At 38.7% G+C, this 22925-nt stretch overlaps 1 protein-coding gene across 1 annotated transcript in view; it reads left to right on the top strand.

Annotated features, from left to right (window-relative positions):
• The window catches only part of ZBTB10 (zinc finger and BTB domain containing 10), a gene marked incomplete at its 5' end in the record, with an annotated part of 28233 nt that extends 6206 nt beyond the window's left edge, over positions 1–22027 (top strand). Inside the window, 4 exons of the mRNA XM_009878799.1 lie at positions 899–1796; positions 15144–15317; positions 17397–17572; positions 20781–22027. Of these exons, the coding sequence (XP_009877101.1) occupies positions 899–1796; positions 15144–15317; positions 17397–17572; positions 20781–21086 (1554 nt within the window). The remainder of the gene's footprint in view (positions 1–898; positions 1797–15143; positions 15318–17396; positions 17573–20780) is intronic.
• Between the last annotated feature and the right edge of the window lie 898 nt (positions 22028–22925).

Raw genomic sequence — 22925 nt, 5'->3', positions numbered from 1 at the left:
AAGCTAATTTCTTGGCATTAGATTGTCTCATACTAGTTTTAATAGATTTTTTTTTAGGCTGCATTTGGGATCATGTCTTAAAAAACTTGGAGAGACAAGTAAGTGCATATTGTCTGTATAGTAAGTTTATACCAGTTAAAGATGTTAGTACTGGGAAGTTTTAGTGAAGATTCGTTCCACGAAGTCTTAGTTAAGTAATGTAATGGAAGCTTAGGTTTTATTTGGTCATCTGCAGTTTTCTGTCCACTTGTCATCTAATAAAGCTGTTTAATCCTAAACCTTCCACAGTTAAAAAATAAGGAATAAATGCCTATTTTGTGAACTGTATAAGTGTAACTGCTATTATAACTACTTCAGTAATGTTTTCTTTAAAACATACAAGACAGTGTGAGATACAGATGTATTCATCTGTCAGCATCAGAAAATGTTGAATTAGTTATCAGGGTTCTTCTTAGCTGTTTAAGTGGAGAATTCTAGGGAAGAGTAGGGGAGTTGGATTATGCGAGAACCGTCTAGTTAAATCTTTGGAAAGAGAGAGACTCCTGAATCTTTAATGTATGTGAGTTAGTTGAGTGTGCAGTACTTGTTTTTCTTAAATCTTTTCTTGCTTTTGGCTGAAATTTCGTTTCCTTTGCCCTCAAGGCAATTCTGTTAGTTCTGTTTTTGTTTCAAATTTGGAGGCGGAGGGTGTGGAATGAGATCGTCATTCCTAGTTTTCAGAAATATTTTTTAATTATGTATTCCTGTCTGCCTTTATGACCAAGAACATAAATTTTAAAAAAATCGTTTGAATAACATTATTTTCTAAGTTTATTTTCATTTGCTTATTTTAGTGTTGGAGGATTAAAGAGAACATTCGTTAAGAGCTAATTATGGTTGTGGGTTTTTTTAATTGCAGGAGTCAGAGTTACCATCAGAACTGAATAATGAAGCATACTGTGATTTTAACAGCAGGCCAAATGAGAACTCTTACTGCTATCAGCTCCTGCAAGAGCTCAACGAGCAGAGGAAGAAAGGCATTCTTTGTGATGTTAATATTGTGGTGAGCGGGAGGGTCTTCAGAGCTCACAAGAACATCCTGGTTGCAGGCAGCCGCTTCTTTAAGACTTTGTATTGCTTTACAAACAAAGAAAGCCGTAACCAAACCACTGTTACCTATTTAGACGTTGTTGCTGTTCAAGGTTTTTCTGTCATCTTGGACTTCTTATATTCTGGTAACCTCGTGCTTACGAGCCAAAATGCCATTGAAGTGATGTCGGTGGCCAGCTACCTTCAGATGACGGAGGTTGTCCAGTCCTGCCGCAACTTCATTAAAGATGCCTTAAACATAAGTATAAAATCAGAAGCTCCAGAGACCGTTGTCGTGGATTACAACAGAAGATCTGTTAGCAGGGATGGTTTGTCTCCAAGGGATCAGAAAGTTGCCAGCTTCTGGGCAACACGAAACCTTACCAACTTGGCAAGTAGCATAAAAACTGAGAACGATGGTTACTCCATTGATGAGGGCCAAATGGAAAGCTACCAAATGAATGACTGCAGTTGGGTCCAGGACAGCTCACCTGAAATGGCTGAAAATGAATCTCAAGGTGAGGGAAAAGTTTTCGTATGGAATGACATGGGTGCACAGGGACAATCAGTTCAAGAACCTGGAAAAGCAAGGAGGAAAAACCAAACTGCAAAGAGATTTATTTATAATATACCACCTAATACTGAAGAGAACTCAGAAGATTGCTCAGTGTTGCAGCCATCAGTCCCATATCCAGAAGAAGATTTGTCATTTATTAAAGAAGAAGCAGGTAAATATTGCTTAATGTCAGTTGTGTCATCTGGAAACTAAGTTATTGACTAAAGTGCATGAGAGTTTAACTTTTATGAAGGTAGATTGGAGTGTCTCGTGTATGAGGACAGTCTGAGAGAGTTGGGGCTGTTCAGCCTGGAGAAGAGAAGGCTCTGGCGAGACCTTATAGTAGCCTTCCAGTACTTAAAGGGGGTTTACAGGAAAGATGGGGATGGACTCTGTATCAAGGAGTGTAGTGATAGGATGAGGAGTAATGATTTGAAAGTGAAAGAGAGTAGACTTAATTAGACAATAGGAAGAAATTATTTTCTCTGAGGGTGGTGAGGCACTGGAACAGATTGCTCAGAGAAACTGGATGCCTGCTCCCTGGAGGTGTTCAAGGCCAAGTTGGATGGGGCTTAGAGCAACCTGCTCTGGTGGAAGGTATCTCTGCACATGGCAGGGGCGTTGGAACTAGATGATCTTCAAGGTGCCTTTCAACTCAAGCCATTCTATTATTCTGTAGGATTTTTTAGTGAAGTCGACACACCAATCAGATTACTAAATCTGTAATCTGATTCTTCACCTTGGGACACAGCAGTAATGCTTGAGTTGGGGATCCTTACCAGCCGGTAGAAACTAATTCTTCCATTTACATTTAATCTGTAGCCACTGTTAGGCTACATCAGGGAGCGATAACTGGTGGCTGATGATACGGGCTGGTTGCACAGAGAGAAAGGGCCTTTATAATTTTTAGCAAAAGATTCTTCTGGTCATCTCCCTCACCTGAGTCTCACCCAGAAACAGAAATCAACTTTCTGCGGCTGTTTATTGTAGGGGTATTTGGGAAGCTACAAAGCAGGGTAATCCTGGCTGGTATAATAAAAATTCTTACAGCAGATTTGTGAAACAGATGGGGAAGAGATGACACAGTGATATATAGCAGAGGAAATATATTTTTGTTGAACTATTCTTTAAACAAATCTTGAGTGACTGATTTCATAGGATTTTTTTCTTAAAGATCTATAGTTAATGTAAATGCTAGAATAAGATTAAATACTGTTTGCTAAACAAACATGGTCATGCAAAGAATTCTAAGCAGACTGTTCACAGTGTAGTCGGGATTTGGCGTAATAGAAGGTAAGGATTTATTTTTTTAAATTGTAATTATGTTGTATGAGTAGTTGAAGTATGTATTTGAAGTACTGCCACTTATGTGTATCACTTTTAGATAAATTAGCAGTTTTGAAAATTTATGCCAGTCCAGGAGCCAAATTAAAGGTGGATTTGAGACACAGCTAGAACAAAATTCTTTAGATGTGCCTGTTTCTAAAGCATTTAAAAATATATGCCCCATTCAGATTTCAGGGCACTATGGATATCTTTCACAGGCTCAAGGGATAGAATTAAGAGGGAAATTAAAAAGTCAACTACACCTGTGGGTATAGAGTATTTCCAGATGTTTTTGTATCTCAGTGACAAAACAGATTTGAAAGCAACTTGATTTCTGAGCGGGTCTAGAAATCTTTATTTTGGTGGAAGGAAGGATGGCCTTAGTTTCTTCCTATACTCCCAGACTTGATTAAAAATAAGGCTGAAATAGGTCTTTTAAGTAGTGGCAGAGACAGGTCATTTCTCCTTGGGCCCTGCAGTGCCTCTGCCCTGCAGGGTGTAGATGTCTCTGAGCGTAGCTGGTCGCTCCTGAGGTGGCAGTAGGTTAATGGAGTCCAGCAGAGGGCATGTGGTGACTCTTCACCACACTTTTCATACAGGTATGTGTGCATGAGCACCATAGTGACGTGTGACGGTATAGTGATGTGGACTGGAGCTATGGATGTGTACATCTGGAATGTGAGCAGAAGCAGCCAGTACAAGATAGGTCCATATAGTTAGCAAGTAGTGTCGCACAAGTGAGCAGCTCTGGAGAAGCAGCTGTGCTGAGGAGCTAGCATTCTGTAAATGCTTCAAGGGGGTTGCTTATCTCTAGTCTTTACCTCTGCGCTCGTTGGTAGGTCTACTTTAGCTCTTGTCACAGGAAGGATTGATTTGACAAAGGTTAGGATTAGTGATTGTTCAAAACTTATTAATGATGAGGTATAGAAGAGAATTAAATTTTGGCAGCAGTTAACTGTTAACTGATGGCAGAATAGGTTATAGTGACTTGATTACGGATTCTTAGATGACAAGATTCACGCTAACTTACTACAAAGCATTTCAGCTGAAGGAGGGAGCATGCATAAAGACAGCCTATAACACCTGTAAAAATAAACATGTTAATACAATCGTATCCATACTCCAGACATCCACACTCGTGAAAGCCATTTAAACACATGAATGTGTTCAAATGTGTATTTAAACACAGAAGTAGCTAGTGTGGCTGTAATCATTAACCTATAGTTAAAATTTCCATGTTCCTGAGTTAAGAGCAAATACTCACAGTGCATCCCAGCACTCTTCAATGGGCAATAGTTGAGACTCAAGAGGATGGTGCCCTGGTGTCTTGTCAGCAGATGTCCTGGAGAAGTTGGTACCTGAGAGGCATCCCAACTCAGGGCAGATACTGGTCACAGCCCACTGCGATCCAGGAGGGCTCAGAGGGTCTCCCTTAGAATCACTGCTTATAGGGTCTGAGATAATTGACTTTCGTCAGGTACTTTTCCAGCCTCCTCTGTTTCTGAAATATTTAGATATTTACTGTTAATTGTGTTATTGTCATGTCCAGGGATGTTGATGTATCTCTTTGAGATATACCTCTGGTAAAAGGTACAGGGGGTTTCGGCTTGTCAGGAGGTGATGGACTGTTGCTACTCCCTGACAATAGCGAAGGCAAGAGCCAGGCACATCAAGGGGGCGGCCTTCATGCTCTGCCAGTCCCCATCTTCTACACAATAGGAAAGGTAGGAGCCAGACACATTAGGGGGTGCCTTCATGCTCTGGTGGTCTCCATCTTTCACAACCGCAATCCACATCCTTCCCAGGTTGATTTGCCCTTCGTTCAGAAAGAATTATACCCTGTATCAAGTATCTTAAAAGAAAGGAGGAAGGTGGGGAATTTCACCACTTTGCAGTTCAGCTTGGAGTGTGCACTTTTAAAATGAATTTCCTGATCTTCTCCTAATTACTGCCTAAATTTTCCTCTGGCTAAAATGAAAATAGAAGTTGTGCTTTAGAAACATGCTAACTGCTAACAGGCCCTGGGGTCTACAGCACCAGGTTAGATCTAGCCTTAATTAAAGCACCTTTAAATGTGTATACTGGGGTGCTGAGTCCTCAGCACCCACATAACAAATCTACCTGTCCTGGTCTACACTGTTTGCTGAAAAATATTTAGTTGCAGAAACACGAGAAAGGGTAGCAGAGAATCTGGAGCAGGAGCTGAGGACTTGTATGTTAATTGCATAAACATTGATTTTTTTTATTTTTTTTTTTCCTGGCACAATTTAGCATGCAATTTCTTTCTGATTTATATGTGGTAGATATTCAACCTCTTTTACTATTGGAAGTACCACAGAGAATGTGTCTACTAAATGATGTCCCCAGCAGCAGTAATAAATATGTATTTACATTCTGCAGAATTTTAATATGTTCAGTGGAACTTTCTTGAAAAAATAATAGAGGATATGGACAGTTCAGTAAGGATTAAACATGTTTAATCCTTGTTTGCACCAAGGTTTTCAGTAACTTATTGTGCTAAAGAATTAGTTGAATGGATATGTTTTGCAATTTATCTTGATGAAAAGAGCTGTATTAGAGGCTAAGGGCACATTGAATTTGTGCTCTGGTGTCTGTCCAAAACCACTGAAAGTTCTGGGATTGCAGGGGGTAGTTTGTTTTACTGAACTGCAAAGTAGTGTCAACTAATGATCTTCTTGGTACTTTGAGAGCAGAATATAAATGGTCCCAAGTAAGCATTTACATTTTCTGTTGTTGTTAGAACAATTTTGGAAGATAAATCTAAAAATACCTTTACTTTTATGAAGTTCTTATATGCATGTGTATTGTTTGAAACAAGAGGAGATACTGGAAGTGGGGCTTGGTACAGGTTACTTTCGTCCATAGTCTGTGCTTTAGTATGTGGTGTTCTTTTTCCTGTCCTGCTCACTAGCTTTTTTTTAGCTCTGAAGGTAGATCCCACTCTTAAAAACTCTTCTTTCAACGATTCCCTCTATGCCCAAAAAAAGGTTAAAGAGAGAGGAGTGGAGAATTGGAAGAATGAAAAGAATGAGTAGTAGAGTAACCTGCAGGTTATACAGTAACTTTTTAGTTGTGCGTGAAACTTTATGGAGATGGAGAAACTATCAAAAATGATAGGCACTGAAAGTTAAAAACGCATGAGAAAATTCATTCTGGAGTAGATGTAAGACAATGCAGTCAGAAGAAAAAGAACAGTAAATTCTTACGATGAAAGCTAAGGAATGCATCATCCCTTTGGTTTCTGAAAGGGAATAATGTGCTTCTACTCTTACGCTGTATCATGTGCCGATGGGGATAACTAGCGCCAGCTGTGATTGTGAGATGTCCAGTTACATGCATAGTCCTTGACTATGATTTTGGCTTGTCTGGTGTGTTTGTGATGGTGGAGGGATGCCACAGGTGTGGTGGAAGGGAAGCCTATTTGAGAACATTCCTCTCACTACAAAAATTTACCCTGAAGGTCACTACCTTGAATTCCATAGCAAATGGACTTTCCAGCTGAGTATTGCTAGGTAAGTATTAGATAATCAGTAATAAAGGCTTTCTGAACTGTCTGCTACCCTTCTTGTCCCAATAAAGCAGACACGTTAAACTGCTTCTTGTCAAATGTGAGTTTCCCGACAGGTATCTGTAAGATTATGTCAGTTTCTCCTTGCTCTCAGTCTTTGTTGTCACTGAGTTTATATATAACATCTTCCTTGTAAAATTAGCGCTTTGGTAAGCTTCAAAAAAAACTCCATGAAGTTGAGATGAATTTTCAATTGACTGTACTGTCTTACTTAATTTACCTACTCTTACTGAAGCTTTCAGGCTTTCTCCAGCTTTAGCTATATTAATTAAAAGAGCTGTGTTTCTTTGGACTAAATGTGACTATCTACCTTACTGTTTTCTGTTCTAGTGGATAATCTGTTAAAAAATGTCTTTGCTGTTTACAGCTGTGGTACACCCTACAATTAACCATTTACCATGGTGAAAATAACAGGGCAGGCAGTCAGCATCTCTTAGTCAGTTTCCAGTTTGTAAAAGCTCAGTGATTCTAATTCATCATATTCTGAATGTCTGTTCATGGTATTTTATAAATTTTTATCACTTCTCCATTTTTTTTTGTAATTTGGGCCTTTTTTTTTTTAAAGTACAGTTGTCCTATACTCAAGCTTCAGAACACAACTGTGAAGTATTACTTATGCTTGCAAGAGCTGATCACATTGGTTCTTGTATGCAGTATCCCTATAGCTTTACGAAGCTACCACCAAATTATTTGTGACCATGATTTTCAGGGAAGATAATGCTGTATCATACATTGTGTTTGAGGTGTGGGTGGGGGAAAGGATAACAAGGGCAGGATGAAAACAGCCCTTTTGTGGAACAAAATGAATGATTTTGTAGGAAGTTCTTAAGGAATTCAGTTGAACTCGCTGTAGAAGCAGCTGCTTTTCAGAAGGATACAAGTTGCAGCTAAACCTGCTGACAAGAAATGTAATCCTGGTTACAGTTCTCATGTTGTGAATGACCAGCATAACACAATACGGTAAGGACTTTAGAATAAAGGAAGATAACTTTGTATTTGGTTTGATGGACTTACCTGGACATGTATGTGTTTTTTGGAGGGATAAACCCCACTTGGTTGTGAGTTACAAATAAACCAAAAAAGCTAGTGTAAGAAAATTAAAGCCTTTTCTCCTACTGTTCTAGGGTACTATGATTCTTAGTCAGATCTTCCTCAGATCTCCAGACAGTATTCTGATTGTAAGATTTAAATTGCTTAATGGACCTTTGACCTCTTTATTTGCCCTGTTCCTTATCTAACCTGGTATTAAAGGCCCCATAGATTTTTTAGAAGTTGTCTGAAGAGAGTATGATATCTGAGGGCAGCCTCTTCCCCATTCATTACATTTACCTTTTCTGGGAATGATTTTTATTTAATTTTTTTTAACACCCTCCTCCCCTCAAAAAAGGCAAGGTGGGCAGGCTGGGAAAGAAGGTTATGGAGTGTCTTACAGACCTTTTCTGCCTGAAACTGTTTTTTGTCTCAGTGCAGTTGAAACGTGGGTGATGCATGCACTTTGAGAAACTATCAATCTGAAGCGCTGATTTGATCTTTCTGCTACCTCGTTTATGGAAGAGTAATGATGATGGCAGCAACTACATAAATAAAGAAAACCAGAGGCTGCATATCTTGTTGATTCATTTAGGGGCATAACTCCAGCCACAGAAGTTAGCTGTGCTATTTCTTCAGCTAGCTTCCCTCCTGCATCTCGAAGATGTAGTTCAGGAAGTCAAATCTTACACATTTTATCAAATACTGAGCAGTGAAAGTGTTTTTATTGCAGATGCTCTACGTCCTTTTGGATTACAGTTTGTTTTCAGAGTAGTGTGGAGCTTTTTTAACTAGCATAAAGATGAGAATGCAACATCCTTTAAAAAGCTTTTTCAGGTAGCAATTACCCTAGAAAGTAAAGTCTTGTTTTCATCCACAGCACCCTTATCTCCTACGTGCTTGTCTTCACCTGCCTGTCCATTCCTATATGATATTTATGAACTTAAAAGACCACTAAAGGACTTGTAAAAATATCCTTCATGCCTTCACTGACATAAGGTACAGTTTAAGTAATGTTAGATTTCTTACTTTTTTTGTTTGTTTTGAAATTTGAGGTAAGGGATAAGTTATCTTCAGTGTTGGTGGTTGGGTAGAATAGATTTTAAGTGGCATGTAGTTTGACTAAAATATGGTTTTTTCAGGTGCTCTTCTTGCTGAGTTGTTTTGCTCGCTGTCCAACCATTTATTGTCTGTGTACAGAAACTGGAGTGTTTTTTGAGGATGAGGAATAGAGGCAGGTAGTATTTCTTATTTGTGCCAGTTTCTGGCAGGTATCAGTAATCTAGTATCCAAACAGAAGTGTTTTCATAGTGTAGAAAGTTTATACTAAATGTGGATTTACTATATAGCATAGCAAGATTATACATTGTGGTTACCCTAAATCTCATTATAGTACTTGCAGCACCCATGCATTGGTGAAAGTACAGCTTTAGTAGGCAATTTCACTTTAACCACTATCCTTCACTGTTGCAGCTTTGTTAGTTACAAGCTTCATCCTGGAAACAATGGAGATAGGAGTTAGCAAGATAACAGTTGACATATTTACTGTAAAAATATAGCCATAGTTGTGGAGCTGGAGTCACTTCTGGGTATTCCCAGGGCTCAGGGGGTTGAGGGGTTATTTTAAAAATATGATCTTTAAAGCTGAAAAACAACCCCCTTTGTTAAGCAGCATTTGTCTTTCATGGCTAAGTCACGCATACGAAAAGTATGAGTTTTGTACAAGTTTCAATCTTTTGCACATTTGCTTGCTTGTGACTTGTTAGCCCCTTTGTTTAGGGTGTAACATACTTTGTAAGGAGAGCATGACACTAGTCTAGCAAGCTTAGTTTGTCATGCACTTACTCCCAAATCTCATTATGCGGAGTTCCCAAGGAGTTACCTTGGGCTTTTTTTATTTTGTTGGAATAGTTGGATTTTGTCTGGAGTTCCCAAGGAGTTACCTTGGGCTTTTTTGATTTTGTTGGAATAGTTTGATTTTGTCTTTTTTTGTTTTGCTGTTTTTACGGATTTGTGCCTTCATTTTTTACCTTACTTGTTGTTATCCTGGGCTCTGAAGAAAAAAATCCCTTTGTATTCTTGGACAAAGTTAGGCTTTGGCAAAGTCTGGAGTGAATGATACCGAGATGCCAATTCAGCACAAGGGTTTTGGTCAGTTACACTCCTCCTGCAATTACTGCCTGCAATTAGAGAAGCTGATGTGAGAAGAAGATCTCCTTAGCATTTCCTTTTGAAATAACAAGTTGTTTGGGCCAAAACAGTCTCTACACATAAGATGGTAACAATAACAATTCTCTAATGCTGATATAGAAAGAAGCTAGTGGCTTTTCTGTGTAGAGAGCTCTTGTATTAGGGCTAAGACGGGAATAAACTTAATTTTCATTTTTTTCTCCTCTGTTTTTATTGGATGCTTTTTTAACTGAAGGATCTTAATCCTAAATGCCAGTCAGTCTTGAGGAGTTTCATGCAGCCTTTCAGTGGTATCCCTGATAAAGGGATGCGAAATGTTTGCATTAGAAAGTCCTTGAGCTGTTTCTTGAATACCTTACTTGAGAAAGTTCTTGAGGTACATCCTTTTGTTTGCATGATCATGATCTGGCCCTTGAGCTTACAAACATAGTCCATAAATTTATGGATGAAGGTTTTTTTTCTTGCCAGTGAAGTTGAAAAGGACCACTTGTCTGAGAACAGCTTACAGAGTTTCATGTTTCTATTAGTGATCAGGATAGCAGGACAGAAGACGTGCTCTCAGCAAGTCTGCAGGTGCCATCAAATTGGTGGGAATGATTGATAAGCTAGAGGGCAAAGCTGGGCTGTTCAGATGGACCTCAGCAATCTGTAGGAGTTGGTCGTCAGGAAAGCCTGAGATGCTCTTCAAAGATAAATGTCAAGTCCTGCATGTGGAGGTAACAACCCTGTGCCATCAGTACAAGCTAGGTGATGAGTGGCTGTGTAGTAACTCCGCAGAGAAGAATTGGGGAGTGTTGTTGGTCAACAAGCATCCTAGAAGTAATGAAGGCTAACCTGATAGCAGTGGCATTAGCAAAAACATAGCCATCAGACTGAGGGGAGTGATGATTATACCCCTGAACTCAGGACTGGCAAGACTACTTCTGAAATCCTGTGCCCATTTTAGGGCAGCTCCAATACAAGAAAGATACCAGCAAGCTGGAGGGAGTCTAGTGAAGGGGATACTGAGGTGGTTAGAGGGAGGGCGAATATGTTCAGGGAGAGGCCAATGAATGGAGGTTGTTTAGTATGGAGAAGGCTGAGGGATCTGCTTGCTGTCTTCTACCACCTTAAGGCAATTATACAGAAAATGAACACAGATGCTTTTCAGAGGTGCCCATAGGAAGAGCAAGAGTCAGTTGTCACAAGTTGCAGCTAAGAAAGTTCCAGTTTTAGAGGAAGAATACTGTTGACAGTGAGAGTGGTTGTGTTGGAACAGATTGCCTAGAGGGTTTATGAAATCTCCCATCTTTGTAGATATTTAAAACGTGGCAATGTCCAAGGCAACATACAGTCCAGCTTTGAAGTTGGCCTTGCTCTGAGCAAGAGGGTCTCTTCAGACCTCTTCAGAGGTCTCTTCAGACCTAATTTTTTGTTTGAGTATGTGATAGTCCCTGAGAGCAGTAACTCCCCCATAAATAAATGGTCTGGATGAGGAAAGCTTTTACTGTTTCGTATTTCACTGATGTTGCCTTTGTGGGGGAGAGATCAGTGAAATCATCTTCTGATGTGAATGGCGCTCCTTTCTCAGGGAGAAATTTTTCAGGAAATATTTGAGCAATATATGATCTATTTGACATCAATTGATGGTTATCTGGCAGTGTTAGTCGATGATACATCTGCCTTTATAGTCAGGGCAGTAAACCGTTTTCTTTGTGAATGGGAAACAGTAAAAATTAAGAGCAGTTGGGAGCAGTATAGAGTATGAGTAAGATTGCATTGGCAGAATGTCTTAAGTTTGAGCCTTCTGTTGCAAGAGGCAGTTGAGAAGTAACATGCTTTGACCCCTTTTCAGAAGCAAAGTTAAAAATGTGAGTAATACTCTCGGAACAAATGGAGTAGAATATATTTTCTTTTTTCTGCCTTCCCAGGATGTCACTCTTGGCAGCGTTGTTTTTTCTGTCACGTTACCTAACATAAGCAACAAATCCAGCTCTAATAGCAATCCAGATTGTATCAGTAGATTACCACTGGTCTCTTCACAATCCTTGAAAGCTACAGCCTAATTGCTTATCCTGTCTACTTTCTGTCTTTTTTAATTGATGTGAACGAGCAGTCAGTGTCACAAGATCTGGTGGAAAAATAGTAGTATTCCTTTTTCTTTTCTTCTGGCACTGTTTATAGTGGTAATATGAATAAAGAAAATAGAAGTTAAGCTCATTGCAGACAACTCTATCTAGTGTGAAATCTTGAATCTTCTTGCTCCATGCACCCTACATCTCTGTCCCCTTCTGTAATGACCTGTTCAATGGCTTCTATTGTTGATCTTTTCATTAATTCTCCTTGATCATTCCCTACTTAGAGTGTGTCTGAGTTTCCTTTTCCTCCCAAAAAATCAGCGTATTTCCAATTACAGCAAAACTTGTCATGCTAAGGATGTTTCTGCTCAGATGTGTTTACCTTTCTCATGATATTCCTCTACTTCTTACCTTCAAAAAATCAGCGTATTTCCAATTACAGCAAAACTTGTCATGCTAAGGATGTTTCTGCTCAGATGTGTTTTGCCTTTCTCATGATATTCCTCTACCTCTTACCTTCAGAACTGAAAATCAATGTGTCTGACTTGTGATTATCCTTTTTCCTGAGAACCAACACAGTAGAACATGTCCACCTGGGGAACCTAGTAGAGGCTAGGTATTGCACTTCCAGTTCACCGTCTGTATGTCATTCATGTCTTTCCTGTATGGATGAGCCATTAGACATTAGAAATGCCTTGTTAGTTTGTTTGGTTGTGAACACGTATGTATGCTTAATCTAGAAGGCAGGTTTTCTAGGTCATTGAATGATTCCAAGAATAAGCATTAGGTTTAATTATGATCTCCTTATTCCTGTACTGTGCAGAGACTGAAGCGTCTGTAGCAACCTCTTACCTCCTGTGGTGTCTGTGCCAGTGTTCTTTCATGTTCTAGCAGGTCTTCAAATTGGAGGTAGAAAGATGTAGTAGCTGTTACCTGTGCTATATACTACAACTCTTAAATCTCTTTGGCTCTATGCTGTCTTATGCTAAGATCTTGACCTGTGAAGGAATTTGAGGTCCTAATTTCCCTCAAACTTCAATAGCAGCTCAGAGCATAAGTGTTCCTAATGAAATTTAGCTTGTGTTCTGTTAGATCCAGAAGAACTGTCAAAGTGACAGTGTTAAAGTGCCCATCTTGGTACAACTCTTACGGTCAGTCTTTTGTGTGTACTTATTTTGAAGGAAGCTATACAATGTTGCCTATATGCAACATACACCTTTATTGTGAGCCGTAAAGGCTTGGTCTGTTGATTTTAGAGATATTCTTCCCATAAAGGGGGGGGGAAAAGTGGTTAAAATACTTTGATCCCTGATCTTCCACTCATCAACTAGAGACAGGATAGTTCTGTTAGAGGGGAAAAACCTGTAAAGAAGAAGTCTAATTTTAAACAGATTGTGAAAGTTGGAGTTTTGGGGTTTTTCTTCTCTGCTAAACCATGAAGTCTGCTTTAATTTTGGAGGCTTTGAGCCTTGAGGTCAAGTTCTCTTTGCTCTTGCACAGAACTGTACAGCACTGCTTCCTCACTAATCCTTACTTGTGTATTGCAGAAGGAAATTTTACTGCTCACCTCAAAGGAATGTGTAGTTGGCATGTCTATAGGGTCTCTGTGTTCTATTCCTTGAGCTGTTGTGAGATGCCGTTGCTGGAGTCCATAGTTACAAATTACTGTAACAAGTTCTTGCCTCTTTTGGATATAACAATAGCTATTAGAGTCAGTAATGAAAAAGAATAAAAACATCTTCTTCACTACCTTGTTTCTTAAAGGAAGGAGAGATTTAGTTCCTTTCCCTCCCCTTTTTTTCTACACCAAAATAGCTAGGTGGATGAGCTGAAATATTGGAATTCTTCTTTTGTTCACTCCAGAGGAATACCTAGTTTGGCCATCTTGATCTGGCTTTGCTTATCATTTTCTGTTGTCCAACAGATGGGGTAAATCTACAAACTTCCTATTTGTCTTATGTTGCAGATGAAACCGCTGCTGCCAACTGTAACAGTCTGAGCAGTAATGAAACTACTCTATATGATGTTATGAGGATTTGTTATCTGTACTTTTTGCCAGTAAACCTCTAACTTGGAAGTGTTTCAGTGTATGCAGCTTGCCACTAGTGGCATGAAATTCTAGTTTACACTGAGAGAATTTCTTTTCCCAGAAAGACCCTTAGAGTGAGCAGTATAGGGACAAAGGAAAAAAAGTCTTTGGACTATTAAAATGTACAGTCTCAGGTTAGAAAATAAAAATGTATCTGTTTGCTATGAAGCCCTTCTCAAGACTTTTCACAACAGTGACATTGGGAATCCAGAGTGAGGACCTCAGCACCATTCAAATAAAAGGAAATCTGCCAGTTTCCACTGCAGTTTTTTTACTTAACAACTGTGTGCCTGTGAGGAAATTAATGGATTTATGAGTGTGTGTTTTCCAACAGACTCCTGTCTTGGCGATTGATTCGCACTCTTGCCAGAAGACTCTGCCCCACAAATAGATTTTGTCAAATGCCTAATGCAGCTTTCTCATTACTATTTATAGTTCTTTGTGCTGTGTAATAGTGATTTCATACTCATTTATGCAATTACTATTATAAAAGTATAGAATTAAACATTCAAGAATCTTTTTCTTTCAAGGCACTGTTCACTTCTGAATAGTCTTGATCTTTTAAATAGGAAGGAAAAAAGCTACAAAGACTGTGCGCACTGCGTGAAGAGCCTGTCTAAAAAACAAATGTAAATATGCAAACTAGCTTGTATATTCCAAGTAATTATGGTCTCTTAAATTGATGTGGTTACAGAGTAATGGGGATGATTATTCAAAAAAGGATTTAGGCATAGCTGTAGGATACTTTATGTAAATAAAGGTATTCAAAGCACTGTGTACTGGTAAGATATTTTAAGGCAATAAAGAAAATCACACCTCCATTAGAAAACGTTTACTTTTGTACCAACTAGGCAGCTTGTGGTAGACCAGATGAAGTCACTACACAAAGTGGTTGTAAAGAGAATCTAGTGGAAAACTTTTTAGCCCTGTCATGATGATGGTGAGGGAATAAATATTCTTGCCATGAAAATTCCTGTAGTATGAAAAAGGTTTTGAATTTTTTCTCAGGACAGGGTGAAGAAATGGTGCCATGGAGTTCAAAGGTCTAATTTCATTAAAATTACAAAGGGATGCAGTTATTTCTTCATTTCAGTATTGAAGATGATGTGAAAAAAAGATTATAATTATTATTTTAAAGTTTGAAACTTCTTTGTCACAGTTGAAGAAGGATATATGTTTTGCTAAACAAGCTGGCTGATTAGAACCTGGGAAGCTAAAGTAAGGCTGTGTCTGTAATAGGTACTTCAAGTGACTTCAAGTATGGGCTACTACCGGGCACTTCAAGTGACTTCAAGTATGGACTGCTGCCGGGCACTTCGAGTGACTTCAAGTATGGCCTGCTGCCAGGCGCTTCGAGTGACTTCAAGTACGGACTGCTGCCAGAATCTTGGCCAAAAGACGCTTGGGAAAATGGCAAGTATATCTGATGGAGAGGAGGCTGTTTTCTGCTTCTGATAGTTCTTTATCTTCTGTGTCACTGCTTTATATCTGATTAATTTCTGTAGAGATTTGTAAGATTGTTTATGCATTTTCTTCCATATAATTTGACTTTCTGGATAATGTAAATAGGAGTAACTCCTTGGAGGTAGAAAAAGGAATCAAAATGTATGGAAAAGTGAAAACACAATGTGATTTATATCAGCTCTTGCATTGTGCCTGAATATGAGTACACCTGAGGTCTTTATGATCTGATAGCATTTTTCCCCCCTGAGTAGGCTAATTACAGATAAATGGGCTTTGAAATTGAACACTTGGATGATGAAGATGTGGAGTTAAATATAATTTTACAAGTAGATCTCAGAGCATACTTTTTGGTATTAAAAACAAAACCTTCATTCTAGTAATGATTTTTTTAATTCAACACATCCGTAACTAAAGCCCTCTTCAGTCAAACCTGTGTTATATAACCTACCCTTTCACAGCTTATGTGCCTTTCCGAATAGTTCAAGCAAGCAATTATCTAATTATTCCTCTGTCCAAAAACATACCAGAAACCGCCACATCTAAAATAATTATTGGTAGATCCTTAAAATACATAAAGTCTCCAGTAAAAAGAGGATCTTCGGCACTGGATAATAGTAATGCCTACCTCCTCCTTGTAACTTTCAGCTATTACTGGGATTCAGTTTATGGTTTACTTCAAATATTTTGGGCTTTACAGTGGAAGAAATTGGGTCATCAGAGCATGAAATTTACTACCAGGTCAGGGATTAGAGGTCTGCCTGATCTAAACCGTTAAATTCCCATATATCTTACAGTGCTGATGTCTGCCTTACCCCAGTTGATGTGTATAAGACTGCAATTTTAAACCTGTTTTTCTTCATGTAAGCCATTATGTGACATTATATTGACATATAGCTTGCGTGAGTACTCCGATATACCAAAGCAGACTTTGTAATATTAGCAAAATTTAACTTCCATTTTGTGATGGATTTTGAAGCTGGGAGGAGGCGTCTTAGATACAGGCATGCAGGCCCGTGCACTTAAATAACACACAATGACTTTTGCTTTCTTCCTGCCAGCAGGAGTATTAGAAATTCCTACAAATATAACTGTGTAGCTTTAACCAGTCATTTTTGGATGCTTCTAGATGGTTATGATCATGTTACTCAATTATCTTACCTGTAGTAAGTTGAATCAGTACCTTATTCTCAAAATAGTCTTTATATTACTCTGTGTCCTTATTAACTGTCACAGTATCATATGCTTTTCTATTTCACACAGTAATAGGCAGCTGTAGTAAACCTAGTTTGCACGTATCCTTTGAGCAAAGTGTGTTATTCTTGGTCCAAGGATATGTAAATAGCTCTCTACCATCGTAAAGGAGAAGTGGAATATTGCTACTTCAAGAAGTGTGATTTTTTTTTTTCTTTCTTTCTGTTTTTTTTTTTTCTTTCCTTACTGTTACACCAGAATAGACTTTGGGTAGAAAATAACTAAGATCTGAACCAATAACTTCTCTTTTTAGCTATTCCAGAATTATGCTGCCTCTCACTTGTCCTACTCCTTTTGTCAATATTTATTCTTGCGTAGTTATACTTTTATTTATTTGTAGAGTCAGACCTTGGCAGGCAGTTCCTGCACATTCTAAAAAGAATATTGGGAGAGAAGATTGTAACTGTCTAAATTTCACAGAGCTAGAGGGATTCTAATGCAGTGTGAAGTGTTTCCTGGTATAGATGACCTCTGGGAAAATGGAATACTGCTAATTTGTAGCTAACTCGTTTATGAAATAAGACTTTTTTTTTCCCCCAAAGAAACTTCTATAACAAAAACCCCTTGTTTAAAAGTAGGTGTTTTTCTCGTACGATCATACCTGCAGAGACTACCAGTATTTGTGGTTTCTGCAGGCAGGGATTGTCCTGATTTGGCTGATAAAAGTCATGTGGGTGCTTTACTGTTTTGGCACCAGTTTATTTTTGTGCACCAGGCAGAACATACTGAAGTAGTTTGTTTCATCATTTTTTTTCCCGATGGCTTATTATCTTGTAGGCGATTCCTCTGCTTTAATCATGAACAAGTTGAAGTGTCCACACTGTAATTATGTAGCCAAATACAGAAGAACACTAAAGAGACACTTGCTCATTCACACAGGCGTGAGATCTTTCAGTTGTGACATCTGTGGGAAGCTGTTTACTCGAAGAGAGCATGTAAAGAGACATTCCTTGGTAGGTAACCTCAAGTGAGTGTGTGTTTATGTACATATATGTATGAGTGAGTTTTATGGTTGTTTTTTTTTCAGATGTTTTGGTAGTTGGGAAAAACACTCTTCTCTGATTTGCCATAATGTAAATTGGTTTACAGAACGATAAACAACTCTGTGATAACTATACCTCTTACATTCTTAATTGGAAATGCAGTATTAATCAACACAGTTGCTGGAATTCTGGCAGAGATAATTTCAAGATTCTTTTGGAAGTGATGTGATAAAGATATGCAGTTAAGTATTCTGTAGATAATGAAAGGGAATTTTGTCTTGGTGTTACTGCAACCAAACAGCACATTGTCTTGTTCCATAATGCTGCATCACTACTTCCTATTGCACAATATCTTGGAGTCGTTCTGAAATACTTATTTCACAACTAGACAGATGAAGTATAATATCTGCTTTAAGATTTAGGAAAAATGAAAAGTATGAGATGCAGAAAGTAAACATCCTTCTGACTTGTATTCTACCAATGCTATAATCAGCAGTTGAGCTTACCCTGTCCTTGCACGTTGCATAATTAAGCATTTGACTTGAGTACTGCTTATCTGAGGATCCAGAGAAAGTATTACCTGGTTGCTTTGCAGGTACTTGGTGTCTAGTCTGTAAGGAAATTAAGACTTCATTATAGCATTTACTGTGTAAAAGCCAAGGTGTATTCTAAGGTAGTAATAAAAGCAAGATCACATTGACGGTCAAAAAGTAATAACATTTCTCCAAGATATGATTTAAAAAACCTAATTTTGCAACAGTTTTGCAGGTAACTCAAAATAAGTTAGTACATGGAATGGGGTAAATCATACTTTAAGTTTTGAGAGCTTGTTTCAATCCTTTGAGAATCAATGGACCACCTTGTTCACTCCTGAAGGTGTTCTGTAAGTCTCCATAGTCCCCTCGTAGTAGAAAACGTGGTCATGAGCTCCCAGGTTTTAGTGCAGATGCAGGAAAGAGCTTTTTGTGTAAGTCTCCCTAACTTCTCTTTCTAGCTTGTGCTATCATGAAATGGACTTAGTTAGCCAGTAATATTACTGAAAATAAATAGTAACCTGGGTCCTCAGCACTGGTGTACTGTGCAGTTCTGGGCCCCTCACTTCGAGAGATCTTGAGGTGCTGGAGCAGGTCGAAGGGAGAGCAACGAGGCTGGTGAAGGGACTAGAGGGAAAGTCCTGTGAGGAGAGGCTGATGGAGCTGTGTTTAGCCTGGAGAAGAGGAGACTCAGGGGGGGACCTTAGCACTCTCAACAACTACCCAAAGGGAAGTTGTAGTCAGTTGGGGGTCGAGCTCTTCTCCTGGGTGACTAGTGACAGGATGAGAGGTCATGGCCTGAAGCTGCCTCAGGGAAGGTTTAGGTTGGATCTCTGGAAACACTTCTTCACGGAGAGGGTGCTCACTCACTGGGATGCACTGCCCAGGGAAGTGGTGGAGTCACCATCCCTGGAGGTGTTTAAGAAGAGGCTGGATGTGGCACTTCATGCTATGGTCTGGCTGATGTGGTGCTGCTGGGACATAGGCTGGATTTGATAATCTCAGAGGTCTTTTCCAACATCAACAATTCTGTGATTCTGTTATATAATTCTGGAATATATTTGTACAACCACTGTAGTAATTTTCAGTATACCTTAAACAGGTAGGAAAGGTATATGTTAATAGCTCCTACACAGATTTTAGAACCAGCATCTTTCTTATGTTCCACTGGATTTCTCTCATCTTAGATTTCTCACATCTTTCCACCCTGCTACTGCTGCCTGTTTCCTCCCATACCACCTGGGAAAGGCTTAGATAGCTAAAGGGACAGGAGTTCCTGTGATGTTACTGAACCTCAGGGACTTTTTGTTCTGTGGTGTCTGGAGGTGGCTGCAGCAATGGAGGTGGTGATGATACCTGGCATTTCTGTGGCTGGGCAGAGGAGGTTACCTCATATCACTTTATTGGTGGTGATACTGTGTAACACGTCCCAGCAACTATTCTGAGTAATACTCACCAGAGAAGATAGCAACAGCGGGTGGTAGTTGGGTCTACCAGGAAGAGTAGAGTGAGACTTTGGGTTTCTGTCCTGTAGTATCTGACCAGGTCTTGTAGTTGAAGCTTCGTTATTTTTTTTTTCCTCTAGGAAAGGAGATGAAGTCAGACAGGGTGAAAATAACTGTAGAGTTTGCTCAGCCCAGCCCTGTGCTTTAACTGAAGTGTGCTTTCACTGATGGGGTCAGAAAGCACCTTTTTTTAAAATTACTTTCCCACCGCTCCCCCCCATTCAACAAATGTCTCAAGCATTCTGCTTCGTGCAGAAGATGATCATAACAAGTGTAGAGGCTGAGGAAAAAACATGTAGTATCAGCTATACAGATTATACAGTGGGACTAAAGTAGCTATTTATCTCTTGACCTTGGTGTTCTCCCTCATTTGGGCTAGGATTTCTGTTCAAGCTAAAATAGCAAATTTTTCAACATGACCTCAGATGAGATATGTAAACACATAGTTGTAGTCTGTTGTGGGGACACCACACAGAATAAAGAAGTCTTCAACTTAATTTTTTCAAAGATGATAACCAGTGTACATGGTTGCTGAATTCTGTTACTTGTACAGGTAACATACTCCCAAATTCAAAATTAAAATTAATGCTTAGTCATGTTAGTCAACAGTAGCCTTTTAATTTTACATAAAAGCTCACTCTACATACAGGACAAACAATTTGCCAAAGAGACCTGCAAAGATGATGTGTTGGGAGGAAGGTATTGTGGAAGAAGCATCTCGCTCTTTGAATTCACATGGAATTTACTAACTGCTGCTTATTCTTAACATTTCTAGGATTTAAAATTTTAAAGGCAATTTTCTAAATGAGATACAATCCTGTGTGCAACACAAGTGCTTACACTGTTCTCACTACTTTTCATAGTCTTGTTCTGCACAGCAAATAGTCATAAAATGAACACTCGCCTGCTTATGGAGCAGTCAGCTCTTGAGCCATAGTGGGTAGTTTGGTTGTGGGCCAAAGCTCAGGTAGTCAGAATGGATCTCTAGTCGTACTTCTCTTTCTCTGAGCAGCGTTAGGGTATCTTTTAGAAGAGTTCAAAAAAAATGGATTCTTATATCATAATGATTAATAGTTTCCTAGTGCTACATGCAAATGCAACCTGATATGTGTGTTTTCAGCTGTTGTTTCTCTTCCATAGGTGCATAAAAAAGACAAAAAGTATAAATGTATGGTGTGTAAGAAGATTTTCATGCTAGCAGCCAGCGTTGGAATAAGACATGGATCGCGACGTTACGGAGTTTGTGTAGACTGTGCAGATAAATCTCAACCTGGAGGGCAAGAGGGAGCAGACCAGGTGCAGGACACTGATTTCCCTAGGGATGAAGAATATGAGGAAAATGAAGTGGGAGAAGGCGATGAGGAGCTTGGCGATGATGTAGAAGAACAGAATGACCAGTCTCGATGGGATGAATCTGGGGAAGTTTGTATGCCTTTAGATGACTGACAGAGCATATGACTTCAGGGTGCCACAAATGGACACTGTATGGATTGACTGTTTGAATTTTTGGACTGAAGGCTTGCAAAATATGGTACAGGCTGGATGGTAGTTACGTTGCTGTGAAAAATGTAGGGTCAAAGCCTTATAGCAAAAAAGGATTATTAATTTTTTATGATATTTGCACAGGACTGTACAGCATACAACCATTTGGTTGAATTATACAGAGTCCTCACATCTACAGTCAGTTATCAAAAGAAAAATGTATTTTTTATTATTTATAGGATATAGCTACTTGGGTCCTATTCAGACATAGTAGTAACTGTACTTATGTTACACATTCATGTATCTGTTAACATGAATGAAGAAAATTGCAACTTTGTATGGAAATACAGAGACAGCTTTCGCAAATCCACTTGTACTTCGTTAGTGAACCAGTGAAGCTAATTTGAGGTAGTGGCTCCTGTTTCCACAAGCATGTCTTTGCCGTACAAACCTTACCTCTCCCGTACCCTGATAGGTGAAAGCCAATCTTTTAAATATGCATCACAGATAATGCCAACACCATGTTGAAATTGGATTTTAAAACTTTTGGCTCTGTGCTGGCAGGTGGTATAGGTGATAAGCACTGGAGAAGTTAATAATGGCATTAATTTAGTGTCTATTTCTTCATGTTTTGAATTTTCAAGAAGGTTGTTACTGATTGATCAGTTAGAAAAATGTTCTTGCAGAAGAAATGACCAATAATGAAAATAATAGACGGATCAGAGCATGGGTAACTCTTCCGCTAGTTAGTCAAAAGAGATAGTCATGCTGAAATGTATCTGATGTAATAATGTTTCTGCCCTCCTCTAAGGCCCCTCTCCTCTCAAACTTCTTGACTTCCCTGGTGTATACCTCAGTCCCACAGAATAAAAATACAAGGAATGGAGAAAGTGTCATATTAAACAACTTTTCGGTTATTTCTTACTTGTCTGGTTTTTGGCTAGTTTGTGATGTGAATTGGACACTAGGCTACTGTGCCCATTTTTTGTCATTAAAATGAACACAAGCTATTTTTTATTATTTTGTACGTAATGGGTTGTCAATAGTGTTTAATATAAACCGATTACATTTAACTTGTTGACTTAATTTGCTGGAATTGTTTTTTGGGTTTTTTTTAAAGAAAAACCAAGTCCAAAGCAAAATAATGCTCTTTGAGTTGTTTACTTTTCAGGATGATATGCTCCCTACCTTCTTTATTTCAAATTTTCTAGGAGGCATTGAAACTTGAATTTCTGTAGCCATGAGGATTTTTTTCCTAAGCTTATAATGTTGTACCAATGATTTCAGGCCTCTTGCATAGGGAGGGGAAGGCATTACACCTCCATCTTCACCTCCTCTGTGTTGTCTAGTCTAAGGCAAATAAATTCAGGCAATCATTGGAACAATACATCTGATGTACTATTATGTCACAATGAGTAAATGTGCAGAGCATTTATCATGACACATAGCTAGGCCAGTGTGACAGTACTGTGTAAAAACCAATTGAGGGTCACCCTATTTTTCAGTTTTGTTTAATTTTAAAATGAGTATATTTTTTTTCCTATTTTATATCAGGTAACTAAATTATGCTAGTTGTGTTGATAACTTTGAACCTATGCTTTGACGGACAGAATCTTAATGGTGCTCCATCTGATCAAAGTTGGTATGTATTTAAGGAGACAAGCTTTACTGTTATCCTTTACATCAGTAGAACAGTAACATAATGTTTAAGACATTGTTTTTGCTGATTGAAGCTGAGATAAGTTTGAACTACAGTTATATGGGAATTAAAATGCTTTTTTTATCATCCACTTGTTTCATTGG

Source organism: Apaloderma vittatum, unplaced genomic scaffold, assembly GCF_000703405.1.
Source record: "Apaloderma vittatum isolate BGI_N311 unplaced genomic scaffold, ASM70340v1 scaffold3041, whole genome shotgun sequence".
Taxonomy (NCBI): domain Eukaryota; kingdom Metazoa; phylum Chordata; class Aves; order Trogoniformes; family Trogonidae; genus Apaloderma; species Apaloderma vittatum.
This window is presented reverse-complemented; position numbering and strand designations above follow the sequence as displayed.